This window comes from Erigeron canadensis, chromosome 5 (genome assembly GCF_010389155.1).
Source record: "Erigeron canadensis isolate Cc75 chromosome 5, C_canadensis_v1, whole genome shotgun sequence".
Taxonomy (NCBI): Eukaryota; Viridiplantae; Streptophyta; class Magnoliopsida; order Asterales; family Asteraceae; genus Erigeron; species Erigeron canadensis.
This window is the reverse complement of record NC_057765.1, coordinates 2,436,511-2,457,933: the sequence shown is the minus strand read 5'-3', so window position 1 is coordinate 2,457,933 and position 21,423 is coordinate 2,436,511. Positions and strand designations below refer to the sequence as shown.

Sequence of the window (21,423 nt, the reverse complement as noted above, 5' to 3'; positions counted from 1 at the left end):
GTTAGGGCCTATATAAACTCTCCACCCCTCCTCATTTTTTATGCATTAATACCTATATTCTCTTAAATACATACTTTGCTTATTTAACCAAAAAGTTCACTACACACTTTAACATATTTTACAATTTAAGATGACAGTCTTTTGATAATTGAAATTGATATTGTTATCTAAACAAATTGTATAACTGCTATAAATTTTGAGATAATTACGAAGTTGATTCAAACTATATATATATATAGGTGACAATCAAATAAGAACCAACTTAAATGAGAACAAATGAGAACACTTAAAAACTACATTTTGATGCATTAAAAGTCTATAAAACTGATATAGTGTTTAACTAATTATCATCATTAAAGTGTTTAACGACACATTGATCCGTCAAACTCGAAAAAATCACGTTTTTTGTTGGATGCATCATTTTGATAAATATGCATCCAAGATGGATGCACAAAACAAAAAACGTGATTTTTTCGATTTTGACGGATCAATGTGTTATTAAACACTTAAATAATGATAATTAGTTGTTGTTAAACACTTAAATAATGATAACTAGTTAAGCACTATGTTAGTTTTATGGACTTTTAATGCATCAAAATGATATTTTTAAGTGTTCTCACCGTTCTTATTTTAAAAGTGTTCTCACCGGAGTGTTACCTATATATATATATATATATATATATATAACTAAGCGATGATAAATTAGGGCTAATGTGGCTATTTTGTTTTGTTGCCTAGTTAGTTTTTTGCTTATGTGTCATTTTATGGTATTTTTTGTATTTTTTTTAAATATAAAGACAATTAAATCTACACCTTTTAGTGCTCATGTGACACTTCATTCGTCACATCATCATTAATGTTTTTATCAATTTTAAATAGCAAATTAAAAAGACAAATGCAATAGACTCCATGATCTCTAACTTATAACATTATTCATAAACCACTTGATCTAACTTAATATATGTTCTATTTGACTTTAAAAGCCTCTTTTTTTTATTAATTTTTTCAATTTTAACTTCAAATATTTTATTTATGTTATATAATAATCGATATAAAGTATACCAATGAAATATATTTAACATCCAATATGTTAATATATTTTGCATCAAATATTATATAAAACAATAAACAATACGCAATGTTGTCTTCTACATATTTATGTCTCAATACATATTTCACGATCAAAGTTGAAAAATAAATAACTCATAGCCTATGTTTGGCACAAGTTTTTTAAGCTCTTTTCAAGAGCTTTAGCTTTTTAAATTTAAACTAAGAGTTCCTAAAGTGTTAAAAGCTTTGTTTGGATACAACTAGCTTTAGCTTTAGCGTTTCAAAAGTTTTAGCATTTCGATGAAGCTTTTAATTTTTAAAAACTACACAAAAAATAGTGTGTTTGGCATGGAGCTTTTAAGAGTTACAAGCTTTTAAGAAAAAACTCCTAGTTAATAAAAAGTCTTGTTTGGTTTTTGGGTTGGTTGAAAAAACTATTTTATCTAACGCTACTACAACAAGTGTTCAAGAAAAGCTGAAAGCTTTTAATCTTTAAATTACTTATTTAACCTTCTAAATCTCCCACGTAAATTAGTTTCTGATATATACGGCTCCCAAACAATACATAACCATGAAAAAAACCTAATAAATTTATTCTCTTCAACCAGTCATAGATTCTATCTTCAATCACTAGTATCATCGGATCCTTCATCTCCTTTAATTGGTATGTATAATCTATTTTCTTTTAATTTTTCTATCCAATTTTTTTTTTATTGTTTTTACGTATAATCTTTTTAGGTTTTATATACAATCGTTTATATAATTCATTATATTATAGTTTCAACTAAAAGTACAACTTATAACTCCAAGCAAAAGCTACCGTTATTTCTCCAAACATACTCATAAAGTCAAACTAAAACAAATTTTCAAATTCTACGATCAAACCATTTGATTAATTTTAACTTATATTTTTAATTTTAGTATAAACATCACAAACATGTCGCGTAAAAAATAAATTAACTTAATTTAGATTGTTAATGTGGTAGGTAGCTCTTTAGTAAGCTAATCGACCTTGAAACTTGAGTAAATTCACGTGAGTTTGAGTTTCTATATGTCAGAGTAGATTGTCGGTGATTTTAGGTTGCAGTGTGCCAGTGTGGCAGGGGTACTGTTCGGTGGCGGTGGAGGCGTCGAGTGATATAGATAATTGATGTAAAGATATTTGATATAAAAAGTTAATAAAGATATTTTTGGTAAACGGTTAAAATTTGTAATTTAATCATTAATGGTATTTTAGATAATTCTTGTATAACTTTTAAAGAGAGGGTTATTTTATTTATTAATTAGTATAAAAGTATAAATTACGTGTATAGAGGAATTAAGATTAAAAAATAAGGGTATTTTGGATAAAAAAAAAGTGATAAATTTCCTAAAATAGAAGATGTCGATATGTTTTATAAAGGGTTATAGATAATTTGAAAAATGATTAGTCCTCTTAAAAATACCCTAAAAATCTTTTTAAAAACCTTAAATCTTGACAAGTGTAATTCAATTATTCTTTTTTCTAATCTCTTTCCTTGATTTTTTCACGTGACAATACGTTATAATTAAGAAGATTTTTAGACAATTTTGTTTGAAAAATTAATATTTTTTTCAAATTGGGAAATGATATACGAGTATATTTGATTACTCCTTAAAGAACTAACATATTAATATTAATATTATATTAGTATTGTTATACGAGATAAAGTATCCGTGCGTTGCGACGGTGAGATAGTGGGAGTGATTGGTCATAGAGTGTAATAGCCAAATGTTTTAGCCGTACGGGTTCCGCCTTCAGATTTAAAAATTCATCGAAAGTATATCGAATGACATCTCTATTGAAAGAACATGAAGTTTTAAGAACACCCATATAATTTTCATAACTTATCGATGTACGGTTTTTGTGATAAAAGATTTTGAATGAATAAGAAGAACAAAATGATTTATGGAGGATGGAGAAAAAAAATGAGTGGTTGAGATTTGAGAGTAGAGAATAGGGATAAAAATGAGTAGTTGAAAAGTTGAAAGTTGAAAAATTTTAACAGGAACAAATGCTTTATAATGTATTGTTATTGTTATTGGTATATACTAAAAACAATTTTTTGGTAAAAACAATTTTAACAAATCATGACATGTGTTCCAATACGGAGTACGTATAATTAGGGATGACAAAAATACACATACCTGATGGGGAATCCGATACCAGCATCCGATTTGACCGAGGAATCCTCACGTTGACCAGGGATGGGGAGGGGTATGGGGATATAAATCTATTCCCCGATGGGGATGGGGACGGATATGGGAAACCGTAAATCCCCAATCCCCGTACTCGAACCCAAAAATACTATATATATATATATATTTATTAGAATCACCTTAAGTTCTTTTTTATAAATTATAATGATTTTTAAGTTTAGAGCTTTTGTTTAATACTTTTCATGTGTTATACTTTATTAATCATTTACCTAACATATATATTAGTTTATACATAGAAAAAAAATGTCGAAATATAAATTCTTCTGCATATCTTCTATCACAATAAATTTATGTTCGTACAAAAAAAAAAATCCCAGATACCCAATGGGGACGGGTATGAAGATGTAACTTCCTTTCCCGGCGGGGATGGGGACAGAGATGGAAATTACAAATGAAAACCGGATACGGGGATGGGGATAGAGATCCCTAATAATACCTACTCCATTGTCATCCTTACGTATAATATTTGCCCATGATCCATGGTTGTCTTGTTATTAAAAATGGTCATGGCTATTTGCCATCCCTGTCTTCTCCGTCTATAAACATAGAAAAAGATCATATGCACTTTACATTACATTTTCTCTTAAATCATCATAATTATCATCATCTGAGTATTTGACAATAATTAAATAGTTGTGAATGGAGGAGGTTACAAACAAATACATAGCCATAAAGGCTCAAGTTGATGGTGCACCAAAAGAGAGTGATTTCGAGGTCAAAACGGAACGGTTATCCCTATCGGTTAAGCCTGGAACCAATGATATCATTATCAAGAATCTGTATGTATCGATAGACCCATATCAGATTAACCGAATGAAGACTGCCAGTGCTTCTCAGAAAACTACAAACTATGCAATTGCTCTTGCTCCTGGTGAGGTTAGTTCTCAAGTCAAATGCAATAGTATTATAGAGTATTATACGGATCATATGGTAAGGTTCATGTTGAACCCGATCACAGATCTGTAATATTAAGTATAACTTGATCTGTTTATATGTGAACAAATTTGTTCACATAGCATTTACATATGAACATCAAATTATATTTTAGAGATTCTCATGGTTCCTTCAATTCAAATAGTTTCTAATAGATTTATGAAAAAAAACGTACAAACTCCCAAGGATAGTAATCCGTAGATTGAGTGAGACTCCAAAAATAAAAAGAAAAGAACAGACAAATTCATTACCCTTTAGGGCGTTGCTACTATTCAAATCCGACGTACACACCAAATTTCAAAGTATTAACCATTTTTAAAAAATTGCAAACGATTAACTATAGCTATAAATAGCCTTGCAAGTATGGGAAGGGACCTGCCTAATTAACATGGGACACATTCAGAAAGTTATAACTATCATTATCTAACTATCTAACCCACTAAGATACATTAACTCAATGTTTTAACTACCAGTATTTTTTTCCCCGTGCCGGCGTAATACTCGGACAGTATTACCGACCGGTAATATCGGTATGATTAATTCTTTTTAATAGATATTATTTTAAAAATGTTTCAAAACTTGTTATAATTTAAAAAAGTAGTCAAAATATAATTACAATTTTCTCAAAATAATCTCATATAGGTGTATCATAACAAAATATAAGTTTTAAAGTCTATAAACAAGAAGAAAAAACCTTAAAGTATATACGATAAAAATAATTTTATAAAAAATTAAAAAAATATAAAAACTTTAAACCGGTTTTACAATATGAGAAATACCGTAAAACACCGGCGATAATGACTAGTAAAACTACCGGACAAAATACCAGGCTCATTGTATAGGAGTATTCTCTCATACCGGTATTATATACCTTATTTTAAACATTGCATTACCTAACATATAAAATAACATGCATATATTAAAATAAAGATCGTGCATAATTCTTCCACGCCAAATCACATATCACTTTGGACGAATGTCTATAGTTTGAAATAATTAAAGTTGTGTTCATTGTATATATGTATTTATCTTTAAATTATGTCGATATATTGTATGTAAAAATTCATACGTGACAACCATATATAACTGCCACTTGTTGATTTTTGTTTGGTGCGATATATTTGGATACGTACAATAGACATAATTTAAGTATAATTACTATAATGAACACAACTTTAGTTATTTCACATTATATATAAACATTCGTCCAAAATTTGTTACATTTGGAATGAACCCCATAATATACCTGAAGAATTATATAAGGTGGTACATAAAGAAGTCTTATGATGAATTTTGCTCTAGGGGTGATTTTTTTTCTTTATCTTCCGTGGCTCATACGAACCTTATAAATCTAACAGTTGAAGGGTTAGATAGGTAAGACATACAAGTTTTATGATAAAATCATGAACGGTGAAAAAATAAAGCGAATTGAAACAAGAAAATGAAACTTTAGTCAATTGTAAAGAATGTCCGTTGCGGGTAATCATAACCAATAAAGTTTACACCATATTTCATACTCTTTTAACATAATTAGTGACAAATTAGAAGAAAAGAGGCTTATATATATACCCCTTTATAAAAATTATCACACATTATTCTCTATGGAAAAAGTTATTAAAAATGACCAAATTTGTCCCGTAATAAATTAATTTACACTTTAAACCTTTATCTTTATAATTGCATTATAAATTCTTATCTTCTAAATATTTCCATTATCACCTTTACCAAATTTGATACATATAATATCATTAAAAAAAAAAAATTTTTTTTCATTCCCATCTATTTCATGTAATTTATAGAAAATGGAAGAATTGTCAATGATTCTCACATCTTCATTCCTTTTCTCATTCACCAAACAAGAGAAGTTTTTTCTATTCACTTTTCTCCGATTCCATTTAACTCTACCAAACACCCCTTAATGTTGTAAAGATCACAAATTCTATCATTGATATAAACTTGCAACTGGCCCCTAAGGTTTACCCACTATGCAACTGTATCTTTACATACCCTTTCAACCATAGCGCACATCACCGCGAACAAACCCATGGAATCTCAAATAACCAAACGGGAGCACATAATTTGATCAAAAATCAAGCGAGAAGAATTATAACAAAAAAACCCACCATTTATTAGCTTCGATACCATGTAAATTAGATAAATGGTGAAAAAATAAACCAAAATTGAAATGAGAAAGTGAAACTATATTCAGTTCTATATAATTTCCGCTGTGGTAATCCTAACCAAATTGTACAACAAGTTTGCAATGAATTAAAAAAGTTACATCTAGCACCCTTGAACCTTTAACCTTAAGATGTTTGGTCCTTGTATCTTTACAAAATTTGTTTGTTATTTAAATAGGTGATTGATGCATATGGTGTGGGGAAAGTAGTAGCTTCTGGGAATCCACTATTTCAAAAGGGTGATTATGTTGTGGGCATGATAAGCTGGGGGGAATATAGCAAAGGGGAATATAGCATCTCACAAGGCTTAATTCTAAACAAACTGGATCCAATGGGCCTACCATTGTCATACCATGTTGGGGTTTTAGGTATGTCAAATTCTTACAATGTACATATATTAGATAGTATATGTATTTGATTGATAACTTTGTTTTAATGTCTACTTTTCACACTAACAATCTTTGAAAAGTTATGATTATTTGATGCTAACCAATATCATTTATATTTTTATAACATGATATGGGCTTGGTATGATATACAGGGTTTAGTGGGCTTACTGCATATGCTGGGTTCTTTCAAGTATGTAAACCCAAGAAGGGTGAAAAGGTCTTTATATCTGGTGCTTCTGGATCTGTGGGAAATTTGGTAGGCCAATATGCCAAAATCTTGGGATGTTATGTTGTTGGTTGTGCTGGTAGCACAAAAAAGGTTTGTTATAAAAAGTATTGCTTGTTATAAATTTAACAATATGAAATTTTTGTAAATTGAAATTTTTGTAAAAATCAAATTTTCAGGTAAAACTCCTGAAGGAAACACTTGGGTTCGATGAAGCGTTTAACTATGAAGAAGAAACCGATCTACACTCAACGCTAGAAAGGTATGGAAGCTACGAAGAGTTTTTGGCTTTTGTAACCCTTGAGTTTTAACATAAGCGTAATTTTATCACATTAGGTATTTTCCGGATGGGATTGACATATATTTTGATAACGTGGGAGGTGAGATGTTAGATGCAGTCATATCAAATATGAGCTTGTATGGAAGAATTGCAGTTTGTGGGGTAATATCGGAATACCTAGATGCTGGAAAACGGATTGCACCAGATATGCTAAGTGTCATATACAAGAGAATCAACATTCGGGGGTTCTTATCAGTTGATTACATGAATTTGTTGCCTGAGTTTGTCTCCACGACCGTTGATCACATTCAAACTGGCAAAATTCATGTTCTTGAAGATGTTTCAAGTGGCGTAGAATCTATTCCTTCAGCTTTTCTCGGGCTCTTTAGTGGCAATAATGTTGGCAAGAGAATAGTTAAAGTTTCTGATGAATAATATGTAATCTGTGTCATGATTTAGCTTTGTATTTGATGCCATTGGTTGTGATCCGAAGACTAGTACATCTATATATTCAAATAAAAAATTCAAAAGCAAATGATACATTTTTTTTCCAGCTACGAAATTTATCAACTTAAATTTACTGTTTATTTATGAACAATGATTACTTATTTTTTTTCTCACTAAAATAAACATTAAATGAATTATAATTGGATACATTCTTACTCTTCTAAGATTTTAAAATTAGAGAAATTGTCACAAATCGTCCATGTGTATTGCTGGATTACCATTTTCATCTTTATACTTTTTATTTCTCACAAGGTATTTCTGTGCTATTCATTTTCATTGTCGGTCGTTGTTCATGCCGCTAACTCCAGTTAAAAATTCCTTGTCAAGCCATCATGTGCATTGTACATGAGCCCAAAATCCTCCTAATTATAATATCATAACATGTGGTGGTTTAGGAGGAACTTTAGATGAAGGCAATGTTTTAAATACCGGTAAATACCGGCCGGTATAACCGGTATTACTGGTACCGGAGACCACGCCGGTATTTTAAGTCCGGTATTTTGCCGGTATTTTCACTATTCAATACCGGCCGGTATTCCCGGTATTTTCCGGTATTACCATACCGGTATTTCCGGTATTTTCAAAAAATAAATTTTGATTTTTTTTTAAAATTATTTTTATGATACTTTAATGTTATTTTTTGTTATTTGTGAACTTTAAAACCTATACTTTGTTATGAAATACATATTTGGTATTATTTTTGAGTAAATTATAATTGCATTTTGACTATTTTTGTTAAATTGTAACAAGTTTTGTAAGATTTTTACACAAAAAATATAATAAATTAAAAATAGTCGTACTGACCGGTATTTCCGGTATTACCGATAATACCGGAAAATTTTTCCACGCCGGTATAACTAAAATACCGGTTTTTAAAACATTGGATGAAAGGTTAATCATTTTTCTTTAAAAATATGAAACTGTAACGTGTATAGTGAAATGATGTCATTTAGAATTTAAAAACATAAATACTACTAGCCTTAAGCAGCGACGCCGCTGCTAAAGGTGTGAACCCACTTTCAAAAGTTAGTCAATCGGGCAGTCAAAAGGTCAAATCATCAGCAACGATGTCGTTACTAAAATACAAGTGACTCCTGGTCGGGTTACCAAATATTCCCTGTTCAGGGTATACGGGGCGTAAATGATATATAATTAACTTTTTATTCCAACATAAGATAGAAGTAAATTATCATTAGCAAAGCGTAACTAATAACTCGTTGAATAACGGGTCGGTGACTGAGTTAAAAGCATAATCGTATCTTTTACTAAGCTTGCTTTACATTTTTCAATCAAATATAAGTAAAATAATAATAAGATAAGATAACTCAACATATTCAAACATAAATTTATTATAACAAAACAAATAAAGAAGATAAAAATATATGATACAAATACTGACATTAGTTTGAAAATATCATATAGTCATTAGGCCGTTTCCTATGCATGTGTTGTGAATATGTGATACAAATACTGACATTAGTTTGAAAATATCATGTAGTCATCGTGCTCATCGTTCAAGATGGGATAAGCATGGCCTTGTCGTCAAGGATCATCATCTTTACTAGTCCATTTTCGAAAACTGTTAGACCGGGATGTAGAGACACTAGTATGAGTCTTTGAGTATATATATAGGAAAGTTGCTTTTGTCGTTAGTACTCGTGGGGCCATTTGTGTCTTTCTTTCTTTTCATATTATTTTAATTTATGTTTTAAATAATTAAAAAGATTTTTTCAAAAAAAAAAATTAAAAAATAGAAAAAAATAAAATAATGAGCTCGATGGTGATGGCCGGATGAAGATTAGAGTTGTTTTTGGGTAGAGTAGTGATAGATCTTTCTAATTAATCAATCTAATAATCCTTCTAATCATAAGATCAAGTCACATGAAAAATTAAAGGCATGATATTAAAAGATAATTAGTGAATTATACATTGTAAAAGTTTTACACATTAGAAAACTGATGTGGCATTAGGGATGGAGATGACGACATCACATAGGGTGGGGCTTTAATTATACCACTAACTCTAAAAAAAAATTTATTATTATTTTTTTTTTTCACTTTAGTCATCATTTTTTCGGTAGCTTGGTGGCGAGTTTATGTTACAAATATCAAATAAAAAATGTTAAATATAATTGTAAGGGTTGTAGTCAATGTGAATATATAAAAATATATAACGTTTTTTTAAAAGAAAATTCTGCTCTTGAATTACATCATTTAAAGTTATATTTAACAAGAACTATCAAATAATCAAGTCGAAATACCTAAAGCAAATAAAAAAATAAAATAAAATGACATGGATATGCCATTTTAGAGACTTGAACAACGATATGTTTTGCTTTTTCCAGATATTTTAATTAAGCTAGTTCTACCTTTTTTAATTTTTTTATTTTTTTTTTGAAAAAGTTGTAAATATAGACTAAAATGAAAGGTATATGATAAAACGAATAAATTCTTACAAAACTAAATACTAAACCTAAATTTCAAATTAAATAATTACAATCCATTAGAAATGATGCTCAAAATATATAATCAAATACGGATATGTTATATCATATAATATTTATATTATCTACCAATAAACTAAAACATGATTGACACGTTCTTGAGACGACACGTGCCGTAATCCTTGATCGACACGTGTCCTTTTAATTTATTTATTTTGTTAATTTAGTTTTTTTTAATTGTATATAAATTCAATTTTCTTATTACACTTGGAATTAAACTTTAACTCTTAGTTTATTAATACAAAAGACATTATAACCTTATTTGATTGATCGTTTTCTCATTAATAAATTATCTCTTTTTATTTCTCAATTCTTCAACTCCTATTACTTATATTAATTATAATAAATTTTTAACATGAATACTTCAAAAATTTAAGTTTACAATCTGAAATTGCAAGGCTATGTGTCATCATTCATTATGCTTACAAGTTCTAAGTTTGATGTGTTCTAAAAATTTAAGTTAAATCTAAAACTCTAACTAAACATATATTATATTTATCAATACTGTTTATTATAATTTAGTTTCAATAATCGATTTACTTTAACTACAATTTATTTCATATTCACGAATTATATATGAGGCATATTCGAATTTCTTTATGATACAATAATATAGCTACCGTAAATTGTACTGGTATTAAAACTAGTATTATTATATAAATATGGTGAATATTAAACTTAACTAAAAGTTGATATAAAAATATGGTTATTTCTATATTTTCCCTTTAAAAAGAAGAAATATCGAACAAAATCAGTTTGAACTAATTCTGGATTAGAATTCCGGTTGGGTGTTATTTAACCGGTCATCCGACTGATTCTAGGTTAATCCAGTACAACAAGATTGACTTGGGTTTTAATAAAACTTATTGTTTATCAAAGTTTACGAAAGTTTATTGAAAATGGTTCTTAAGGCCCCTCCTTATAACACCTCACTTCTAACCCACGTCTAACATTATTCATCAGTTTCTCTCTCTTCTAGACACACCAAGAACACCCCCTTCTTATAACCCCCACTTCTTCTCCATTTCTAACACTATTCGGGCCCCACCTCTCTCTCCTTTCCGCGTCTAACTTCGGAAGACACCTCCTAGATGCTCGCAAGACGCAGCCGGTAATAATTGCGTCTGAACCACTTGTTGCGTCGGAAGCATAGAAGACGCAGGGACAATGACCTATAAGCATGGGCCTAATGAACTAGAAAAAGATGAAATGTCTCTATTTAACTTGATTAAATTGTAAGTGGTAAGGAATATGGATAGGAAAATAATAATTGCTTAGACCTACTTATAAAATGTTAGAAAGTTAATTAATATAAAGGTTCTCAAACAAGAAGGCTTGCAAAGACTCGATAGTGCAAAATTTGAAAGCGTTAGGCTATTTTTGGTATAAGAAATAGAAATAGAAAGCAAATAATATTATGGGGCACAGAGGATTAATGTAAATTTAAATTGTTGTAAAAATACCTGTATAAGTTTTCCACCTGCCTAATCTAGAGGTGTAGTCTTATTGAAATTCAAAAGAAAAAAAGTAAAGTGCAAATTTATAAAAACTTAATGGTATAATACAACAGACTTTTCACTTTTATAACATTGAGACGCTCTTGGAGTCTAAACTAAATCTCGTACTATAATATTTGTTCATTGATCCCTCATATATAAGTCAATTTAATTATTCGATACTCTTTTTGTCATCATTGTTTCTTATTTTGCCATCGTTGTCTTGTTATTAAAAAAAAATGGTCATGGTTATTTGCTATCATTGTCTTCTCCGTCTATAAACATAGAAAAGGATCATATGCAACTTTACATTACATTTGCTCTTAAAAAGAACATCATCATTTGAGAATAACTAAATAGTTGTGAAAATGGAGGAGGTTACAAACAAGTACATAGCCATCAAAGCTAAAGTTGATGGTATACCAAAAGAGAGTGATTTCGAGGTCAAAACAGAACAGTTTTCGCTATCGGTTAAGCCGGGATCCAATGATATCATTATAAAAAATCTGTATGTATCGATTGACCCATATCAGATTAACCGAATGAAGACTGCTAGTGCTTCTCAGAAAACTTCAAACTATGCTGTTGCTATTGCTCCTGGTGAGGTTAGTTCTCAAGTCAAACTCAATAGTCTACTTTTTTTTTTCTTTTTTTTTTTTTTTCATGGAACATGAATTATCGAATTATATGAACCTTATGATAGCTGAAGAGTTGGATAAGGTGGGACATTAAGTGCGCGTTTAATCGGAGAAAATGTTTTTAAGTTTTTCATTTCTAGTTTTTTAGAAAATGAAAAAGGTTTTTCATTTTTAAAAAACCTTTGAAAATTTTGAAAACGCGTTCAAAATAAAAGATGGAGTTTTTCATTTTTCCATTTTAGAAAACTAGAAAACATGGTCAAATAATTTTAAGTTTATAAAAGGTTTAGAAAATAGAAAAGTGAAAACAAAAACTGAAAAAAACAGTTATTTAATTTTAGTGCAAAAGTTGAAAAAGAGAATTTTCATTTTCTAAAATGTTACAATTTAAACGCGTTCTCTGTTTTCCATGTTTTCATGGAAAATGAAAACGGAAAACAAGGGAGTTTTCATGATCTAAACGCACCCTAAAGTTTTATGATACAATCATGAGTGGTGGAGAAATGAAACGTTATTATATTTTAGAGAATGTCGGTTGTGGGTGTTATGATCATAATTTTACACTTATTTGACTCCTTAACTCAATTAATTACAAATTAAAGGAAAAGAGTCTTATATATACATCAATACATTTCCTTAATGAAAAAACAACGAATCACACAATCAAAACCATAGCACACCACGGCGAACATACTAATGGAATCACAAATAACCAAGCGGAAGCACGTAATTTGTTTGAAAACCAATAAAAAAGAATTATAAAGATAAACTATCATTGATTAGCTCTGATACCATGTAAACTAGAATTCATGGTGAGAAAATGGACCGAATTAGAAAGCGGAACTTAATCCAATTGTACATAACTTCGAGTGTGGTAATCATAGCAGAATGTACAACAAATTTACCTCTTATTTCACACGTACTCTTTAACTCAACTAGCTAGTTACAAATAAAGAAGAAAATTGTCTTATCTACAAGTCCATACAATAATTAGGAAAATTGTCTTTACAAATGTGTTTGTTATACTTCAACTCAGAGTTTGTTTGTTAGTTAAAAGATAAGTAACACCCAATGCCGTCTTTCACGGGTTATGCGTCCCAATACCGTCTATGACGGTGTATGAGAGAGGTTGAGATGTAGATCACCTGAGGTAGAGAATGCTTTCAGATTTTACCTAAAGTAGAAAAAGGACCTCCGGTCTTGCAAGGAGTAAGGATCAAACCCTTGACCTTTGTATCCAGAGTCATGGGTGTTACCGCATGATCCAACCTTGCTTGTTGTTTGTTATTTAACTATATATATAAATATTGCTAACTGAATTTGTTTAGGTGATTGATGCATATGGTGTGGGGAAAGTAGTAGCTTCTGGTAATCCACAATTTGAAAAGGGGGATTATGTTGTGGGCATGATAAGTTGGGGAGAGTATAGCATATCACAAGGCTTAATTCTAAGCAAATTGGATCCAATGGGCTTACCATTGTCATACCATGTTGGGGTTCTAGGTATGTCAACATCTAACAATTTATATATATCATTACATATTTAGTTGATAATTTTGTTTAATGTGTACTCATAACTCTAAAAATCTTTGGAAAGTTCTGATTATTTGGTGATAACCAATAATTTTTATGACATGATATGGGCTTTCTATGCAATGCAGGGTTTAGTGGGCTTACAGCATATGCTGGGTTTTTTGAAGTATGTAAGCCAAAGAAGGGTGAAAAGGTCTTTGTATCTGCTGCTTCTGGATCTGTAGGAAATTTGGTAGGCCAATATGCTAAAAGCTTGGGATGTTATGTTGTGGGTTGTGCTGGAAGCACAAAAAAGGTTTGTTATGCAGCTAATTGTTTCAAATCTATAGATGTGAAATTTTTGTATATAACATTTGTGAAATTTTTGTAAAAATTTGACGTTTTAGGTAGAACTGCTAAAGGAAACACTGGGGTTTGATGAAGCATTTAACTATAAAGAAGAAACCGATCTACACTCAACGCTAGAAAGGTACAGACGATACCAATAATTTTCACTTTTGCAACTCTTTTGAGTTTTAACATAAGCGTAATTTTATGACATTAGGTATTTTCCTGAGGGGATTGACATATATTTTGATAATGTGGGAGCCGAGATGTTAGATGCAGCCGTATCAAATATGAATTTGTATGGAAGAATTGCAGTTTGTGGGGTTATATCGGAATACCTGGATGCTGGAAAACGTGCTGCACCAGATATGCTAAGTGTCATATACAAGAGAATCAACATTCGGGGTTTCTTAGCAGGTGATTACATGAATTTGTTTCCTGAGTTTGTCTCCACGACAGTTGATCACATTCAAACGGGCAAAATCCATGTTCTTGAAGATGTCTCAAGTGGTATAGAATCTATTCCTTCAGCTTTTCTCGGGCTCTTTAGTGGCTCTAATGTTGGCAAGAAAATAGTTAAACTTTCTGATGAATAAGGACACACAGAACAGCTTCTGTTTCGTGATTGAGTCTGGTTCTATGTTGGGAGAAAAAAGCATTCTATGCTCTTTTAGGACCGTTTAAATAATTATTTAATACTAGACTATGAACACTTTTTTTTTTGAATGTTACTATGAACACTATTTAAATTCCAAATCTGAGTAAGCAAATTCCAGGTTTGTTTGGTTCAGTTCAATGGCATGTTTTGAAATTCCTTTGTGGTTTTGTAAACCGGATAGTTAAAATGATTTGAAAAGCTAGTAGTTTAAGTTTTAACTATATATAGATAGTAAAACCATAAAACACAAAATTTGTTGTTACCACTTTTTTTTTAATAAACGGGATAGCACGAGCCATCCACCATCCAATGGTGAGGGCTCACTCAAACAAGGGTAGTCGGTTATTTTAACTGGACCTCGTTACATCTGTGTTGAATAGGCATATGAAACGGGTTTATTGGTTTATATTTTATCTTGAAGCAAGACAAACGGCAAACCTTAAATACTTGTATCCAACATGAAACGTGTCAAAGGTGCCCAAAGAGAAGTTAAAAGCTCATAGATTTACAAATCGTTTTGTTAATAGAAACACTAACATGGTATCTTAATAGATTGATATTAATATGTTGATAATTCTTAATACGGGTTTTGGAAAGTTTGAGTTCATTGAATGTAAGGGCACGGGTTAGCAAAACCAATGAAAATGAACCGAATAGATGCTTACGGGTAAACCCAAACAACCCCTTTGAGCCAATTACCCACTCTGTCCAAATTGTCCATTCGGGCACCTCTAAATACTAGCGGTAAATGCAACCATGAAACTACAATACTACATACAAGATAAACAAACATCCATATAGGAACAAACGCTAAGTGTGATTTGCGTGTGTCTTTTGAATATGCGTTTTCTGTGTGTTTTGTGTATATGTCTGTGATATCTGTACGTTCTGGTGTTATTAAGAGAAATGTGTATATTATTAATGCATTTAATAAACTCTTATATATACCTTAAGGAGCTATCTTTGCCATTTCCTTTTATTGGTGTGATTCTGTTTTTAATTCAATATAATGTATGTTTAGTTTCATATAAAGGTTGACATAAACTGAGTTTTTAATGTGTTGGAGGCAAAAAAAATTCAATGTGCTCGTTGAGTTTACTTGACCATTTTGCTGACCTGGCCGGTGTGCCGAAGCATATTGAAGACCATTCTAATCTATATTACTTTAAACTTAGCATTATTCTTGTTAGAATATGTACAAACTTTCTAATCTAATTGTTAAATTCAATATTATATGTCCTTTGATCCAAATATAAAAAGTCAAAAGGATGATTTGATACCCTTTTTGTCACCATTCTGTAATCTTGTTATTAAAAATGGTCATTTGCCACCCTCTTTTTCTCAACCCATAACAGCTTAAAAGGTGGGTTCATATTTCATAACTCATTTGACAATAGTTGCAAATGGAGGTTACAAACAAATACATAGCCATAAAGGCTCAAATTGAAGGTGCACCAGAAGAGAGTGATTTCGAGGTCAAAACTGAACACTTGTTCCTTTCGGTAAAGCCTGGATCAAATGATATCATCATCAAGAATCTTTATATATCAATTGACCCATATCAGCTTAACCGAATGAAGACTGTTAGTGTTTCCCGGAGCTATACAGTTGGTCTTACTCCTGGTGAGGTTAGTTGTTAACCCAATAATGTACTTTATATATGGTTTTAAAGTGTTTTTTTTTTCTTTCATTCTTTACTTCCAAAATATTACCTAAGAAAACCACTTAGTTATATTACTTAATTGACAAGTTGAAGAATAAAAGCATGTGTGTTTGGTATTTAGCTAACAATGTGTAAGCAAAAAGACAGAAAGTAGTACTAATTAATATCATTTCATGGATCATCATTGAGTTACAACCACTACAAAAAACAAACAACCGGTGGTGCCACATTGGAGACGTCAGAGGGGTCTGATGACCCCTCGACGCATGTTTATTTTACGTGAATAATGATTATTTTAAAGTATATTTCCAATTTGATAAAATAGTAAAATTTGATCACTTGATAAGTTGATAATGATTTTCTGGCTCCGTCCCTATAAGCTATATATATTTTCTGGCTCGCCCCTTTAACCTAAACTGGATTTGTTTAGGTGATTGATGCTTTTGGTGTGGGAAAAGTAATAGCTTCTGGAAATTCAGAATTTGAAAAAGGTGACTATGTGGCAGGCGTTATAAGCTGGGGAGAGTATAGCATATCACAGGGATTCATGCTAAGAAAATTGGATCCAATGGGCTTACCATTGTCATACCATGTTGGACTTTTAGGTATGTCAATTTTAACCACCTCAATACACAAATATTTCTGTAAGAACTATATGTTAGTATAGCAATATATTAGTTTATAGGAAATTTTGTTTTAATGTGTTCTTAATGACAAAAAATTTTTTAAAAGTATTGAAAAGTTTCTGACTATTTGATCATAGTTAAAATTATTACCTGATATGGGCTTTGTATGAAATACAGGGATAAGTGGGCTCACCGCATACGCTGGCTTCTTTGAAGTATGTAAGCCCAACAAGGGTGAAAAGGTTTTTGTGTCTGCGGCATCTGGCTCTATTGGAAATTTGGTAGGCCAATATGCTAAACAGTTGGGGTGTTATGTTGTGGGTTGTGCTGGGAGCACAAAAAAGGTTTGTTCTGTAACCATTTCGGCCTCTTATTTCGATTAGGCTTTTTAGTTTCATATTTTATCAAAATATAACATGGGCATTTGATTGTAATTTGACCTTCAGGTGAATTTGCTAAAAGAAAAGCTCGGGTTTGATGAAGCGTTCAACTATAAAGAAGCAACTGATCTAGACGCTACGCTCCAGAGGTATAAACGTTACTAAAAGTTTTTTGTATTAATAGTTCTTGACCTTTTGAGATTTGACAAAGGGTGATTTTTTCATATTAGGTATTTCCCTGATGGGATTGACATATATTTTGATAATGTGGGAGCCGAGATGCTAGAAGCAGCGGTATCCAATATGAACTTGCGTGGTAGGGTTGCTGTTTGTGGAGCTATTTCAGAATACACAAGTGCAGGAAAACGTGCAGCACCCGATATGCTAAATGTAATATACAAGAGAATCTCCATTCAAGGTTTCTTAGTAGGTGATTACATGAGTTTGTTTCCCGAGTTTGTCTCCACAACCATTGATCACATTCAAAGGGGGAAAATGCATGTTCTTGAAGATGTATCATGTGGTGTAGAAACTATTCCTTCAGCTTTTGCAGGGCTCTTTCGTGGCTATAACGTTGGCAAGAAAATAGTTAAAGTTTCTGATGAATAAGGACCTAAAATACATCTGTTTCGTAATTTAGCTATGTATTTAATGTAATTGTTCTGATGCTTCATCACTCATTGCTTCACAAACAATTCTGGTTCTCTGTCTGTATAATCTCTTTTAACCACCATAATGGTGTATTTTATACTCCTACTCAACTTTGAACACCTGAATTTTGTTTCTTACTTTCCTCAATTTGGGTTCCCCGAGTTAGTAGCCTAGTATCGAGGGACATGTTAGGTAAAAGTGGAGGTCATAAGTTCTAATCTTATTTTCATATCTCTTTACTTCTTTTGACATAGTGTCATGTTTTAACTTAAACAAAGATACTAATTTTCTGTATGGATACTTTTTGAAGAAAAGGAACTCAACTGCTGTCATCGAATTGTATCAGAATGCTTCTGGTTTCACGGAGCCTAATTTTTTGTTGACACATTTCAACGGATGTGTAAAGTTTGACCCATTTACTTATGGATGGGTTAAACGAAACAAAGAACAAAAAATAAGTTAAAAGGGGTAGGTTTTTTAACTGTCCGTCCTGTTTCAACTCATAACAGCCAAATTACTTGCTTTGAAAAGTTACCCAACCCACGTGAACCACCCATTTTGCCACCCCTAATATTATAAAGTTCACGGAGCGACTAGATAAACATGGACTTATCTTCAACCAAATTACCATTCAACGTGCAATGCAGCGACTAAAACTTTCTATGCATGCAATATATTGATACTCCTGAATGTAATCCTCTTCAACATATAGATCAGCTAATGATGTCATTAGAGGTAAAAATCAGAAATTATAACTACTATAGAGTTTTACAGCCTTATAAGAGACGTTATTAGAGACAGGTTGACTTGTTGTTGTATGTATGGGTGGGTTGCATCTTTGCTGTAAAATCTTGGCCCATCTACTAGATTTAGGCTTTTAGCCCCATAGATATATTAGCCCATCAAGCGCTGAGTCCAGCCCGTACTTTCATTCAATTGCAACTCTCTCTTTATTTCCATGTACAAATACTCTGAAAGTAAAACCAACAAACTATAAAACATTAGACAAGTTAAGATTGATCAACTACATTATATTTCAACTACTTGATTTGACATCGTTGTTATGCTCTATATAATAAACTTTATTTACTTTAGTAGTTGTTACCATATTATTTCATTTATATATTTATATTATATCATCATGGGAATTAGATTATTCGTTTGTTACTCCCATGTGTATATAACGGTTTTAAAACTATCTCCACGAAAATTGTAACATCATTTTTTTAACGAAACTTTTAAATCTATAAGTAATGGAAGTTACCGTAATATTGGCGTATCCATTCGATCCAAGATTCTGCCAGCAATCCAATCCCAATCATATTTCAATTATTGATTCATAATTTCCATGATCTCGATCTCGGATCGCCATCCAAATTTGCAATAAAATCCCACACAAAAAAAAAATATATTCATTTGAATCTTCTTGTTACATTCTATTATTTTCATATTTCCCCCTATTCCATTCAATCTTTTGTTCATTTCAAACAACAGATTGAATACGAAATCCGGGGGAAAGGGAAAAAAAACACGATGGAAACACCTACAACAACCACCGTCGTTGATCAACTTTCCCCTAAACATAACAACCTAAAATCCTCTTCGTTTTGTCTTAGATCACCCTCGTTGAACTCTGTCCGCCTTCGTAGGATTTTTGACATGTTTGATACCAACCATGATGAATTGATCACGGTTGATGAACTAAGTCGCGCGTTGATCCTTTTAGGACTTGATGCGAATATGAATGAATTGGATTCTATTATCAAGACTTTCATTCAACCTGGCAATACCGGGCTTACATTTGATGATTTCCAATCTTTGCATAAGGAGATTGATGATCTATTTTTTCGGTTGGGTGATAGCGACGATTTAGGTAATATCTATTCCACGAGATTAATCAAATATATAGAGTCCGTATATTTTTTGTTTAGAATATGTTCCATGAATTTTTTTAAATTTTTTTAAACGTTTAAATTTTGGACATGAGGCAGTATGCAGAGCCCAACCACAAAATTCAGGGGAAAACCCCACAGTTAATGCTTTATTAATTATAAACTTTACTAGGAAACCAAGTCTTTTGCAAGTATGATGAAAATATACGAAAAACGACTATAGTTATTTGTTGATTGTATAGGTAATCAAGATGGAGACAAAGATGAGGTTGCGGATAGTGATGTCAAGCAAGAGGAGACCGATTTAACCGAGGCATTTAAGGTGTTTGACGAAGACGGGGATGGATACATATCGGCCACAGAGCTACAAACCGTGCTTGTTAAGTTAGGATTCGCGGAAGGAAATGAAATGAGGAGAGTCGAGATGATGATTTCATCTGTCGATAGAAATCACGACGGGCTTGTTGATTTCTCGGAGTTTAAGGAAATGATGCGTAATGTGAGTGTTGTTCTTAAGTAAGTTATAATCATCGATCATCTTCTTCGATTTCCTTGTTCATTAGAGGTTGTTTCGGTTAAAGGTTGTTGTAAGTGTATGATAACGGTTTTCTCCATCGGATGCAAAAGTTCAAAGTGTGACAAAATGTATATTTGGAGGGGGATTTTTTTCGGTTTTTTTTTTCCTTCTTTTATTCTCCTTTACGATGTTGTATTCTTTTGTAACATTGGCAATTAGATACATTGGGAAAGTATATTACTAAAAATTCCTTTTTTTTTGCGTGTGTGTGAATTTTTGTTGCATATCAAATTATAATTGTACGTGTTTATTGTAGTTATTCAGTTTTCAAATTGTATACATATACGCTATCATGTCAAATATCAAATATCTTGTTGTCAGTTTTCAAACTTTTTGATTAGCTAGATAAATACGATGTTAAAGTACTTGAATATTTGTGTATAACTGAAAGAATATTTTTTGCCTAGTCAATATAAAAAGCACCAAATGTCGTTAATTATAGTACTTCCTAGCTAATTGTGGCCATTAACATGAGCGAATTTTAATTTGCAAAAGTTCTAATCAAATCTTATGAATGCAATAACTTTTGTAAATTTCGAAGACTATATTTATCATTTCAATATTACAATTACAATATTCCTTGACCATTTTCTCACACACGACATTCACACCAAGGATTCTGAAATGTGTTTCAATCTTGTAATTGGTTAGATGCAACTTTAAGTAGACGTTTTAC

At 31.3% G+C, this 21,423-nt stretch overlaps 4 protein-coding genes across 4 annotated transcripts; all 4 read left to right on the top strand.

Annotated features, from left to right (window-relative positions):
* Positions 1 to 3,854: 3,854 nt before the first annotated feature.
* On the top strand, positions 3,855 to 7,831 carry LOC122602194 (2-alkenal reductase (NADP(+)-dependent)-like). The gene is made up of 5 exons (XM_043774909.1): positions 3,855 to 4,164; positions 6,580 to 6,769; positions 6,943 to 7,109; positions 7,196 to 7,278; positions 7,353 to 7,831. Exons 1-5 carry the CDS (start codon positions 3,928 to 3,930, stop codon positions 7,729 to 7,731), a joined length of 1,056 nt encoding a protein of 351 aa, XP_043630844.1. The 5' UTR covers positions 3,855 to 3,927; the 3' UTR covers positions 7,732 to 7,831.
* Positions 7,832 to 11,988: 4,157 nt separating this feature from the next.
* LOC122599769 (2-alkenal reductase (NADP(+)-dependent)-like) lies at positions 11,989 to 15,101 on the top strand. Its single transcript, XM_043772335.1, has 5 exons — positions 11,989 to 12,407; positions 13,769 to 13,943; positions 14,102 to 14,268; positions 14,360 to 14,442; positions 14,518 to 15,101. The coding sequence occupies exons 1-5, from the start codon at positions 12,171 to 12,173 to the stop codon at positions 14,894 to 14,896; spliced, it is 1,041 nt and encodes a 346-aa protein (XP_043628270.1). The 5' UTR covers positions 11,989 to 12,170; the 3' UTR covers positions 14,897 to 15,101.
* Positions 15,102 to 16,210: 1,109 nt separating this feature from the next.
* On the top strand, positions 16,211 to 18,303 carry LOC122602280 (2-alkenal reductase (NADP(+)-dependent)-like). The gene is made up of 5 exons (XM_043774989.1): positions 16,211 to 16,586; positions 17,052 to 17,226; positions 17,425 to 17,591; positions 17,694 to 17,776; positions 17,858 to 18,303. Exons 1-5 carry the CDS (start codon positions 16,362 to 16,364, stop codon positions 18,234 to 18,236), a joined length of 1,029 nt encoding a protein of 342 aa, XP_043630924.1. The 5' UTR covers positions 16,211 to 16,361; the 3' UTR covers positions 18,237 to 18,303.
* A 1,261-nt stretch (positions 18,304 to 19,564) lies between these two features.
* On the top strand, positions 19,565 to 20,950 carry LOC122602051 (calcium-binding protein CML42-like). The gene is made up of 2 exons (XM_043774784.1): positions 19,565 to 20,151; positions 20,413 to 20,950. Exons 1-2 carry the CDS (start codon positions 19,812 to 19,814, stop codon positions 20,688 to 20,690), a joined length of 618 nt encoding a protein of 205 aa, XP_043630719.1. The 5' UTR covers positions 19,565 to 19,811; the 3' UTR covers positions 20,691 to 20,950.
* The last annotated feature ends 473 nt before the right edge of the window (positions 20,951 to 21,423 follow it).

Coding starts and splice junctions, on each gene's coding strand:
- LOC122599769 (XM_043772335.1), top strand. CDS start 12,171: ATGGAGGAGGTTACAAACAAGTACATAGCCATCAAAGCTAAAGTTGAT. Junction 12,408..13,768: donor TTGCTATTGCTCCTGGTGAG/GTTAGTTCTCAA, acceptor GAATTTGTTTAG/GTGATTGATGCATATGGTGT. Junction 14,443..14,517: donor CTACACTCAACGCTAGAAAG/GTACAGACGATA, acceptor TTATGACATTAG/GTATTTTCCTGAGGGGATTG.
- LOC122602280 (XM_043774989.1), top strand. CDS start 16,362: ATGGAGGTTACAAACAAATACATAGCCATAAAGGCTCAAATTGAAGGT. Junction 16,587..17,051: donor TTGGTCTTACTCCTGGTGAG/GTTAGTTGTTAA, acceptor GGATTTGTTTAG/GTGATTGATGCTTTTGGTGT. Junction 17,777..17,857: donor CTAGACGCTACGCTCCAGAG/GTATAAACGTTA, acceptor TTTTCATATTAG/GTATTTCCCTGATGGGATTG.
- LOC122602194 (XM_043774909.1), top strand. CDS start 3,928: ATGGAGGAGGTTACAAACAAATACATAGCCATAAAGGCTCAAGTTGAT. Junction 6,770..6,942: donor ATACCATGTTGGGGTTTTAG/GTATGTCAAATT, acceptor TATGATATACAG/GGTTTAGTGGGCTTACTGCA. Junction 7,279..7,352: donor CTACACTCAACGCTAGAAAG/GTATGGAAGCTA, acceptor TTATCACATTAG/GTATTTTCCGGATGGGATTG.
- LOC122602051 (XM_043774784.1), top strand. CDS start 19,812: ATGGAAACACCTACAACAACCACCGTCGTTGATCAACTTTCCCCTAAA. Junction 20,152..20,412: donor GGGTGATAGCGACGATTTAG/GTAATATCTATT, acceptor TTGATTGTATAG/GTAATCAAGATGGAGACAAA.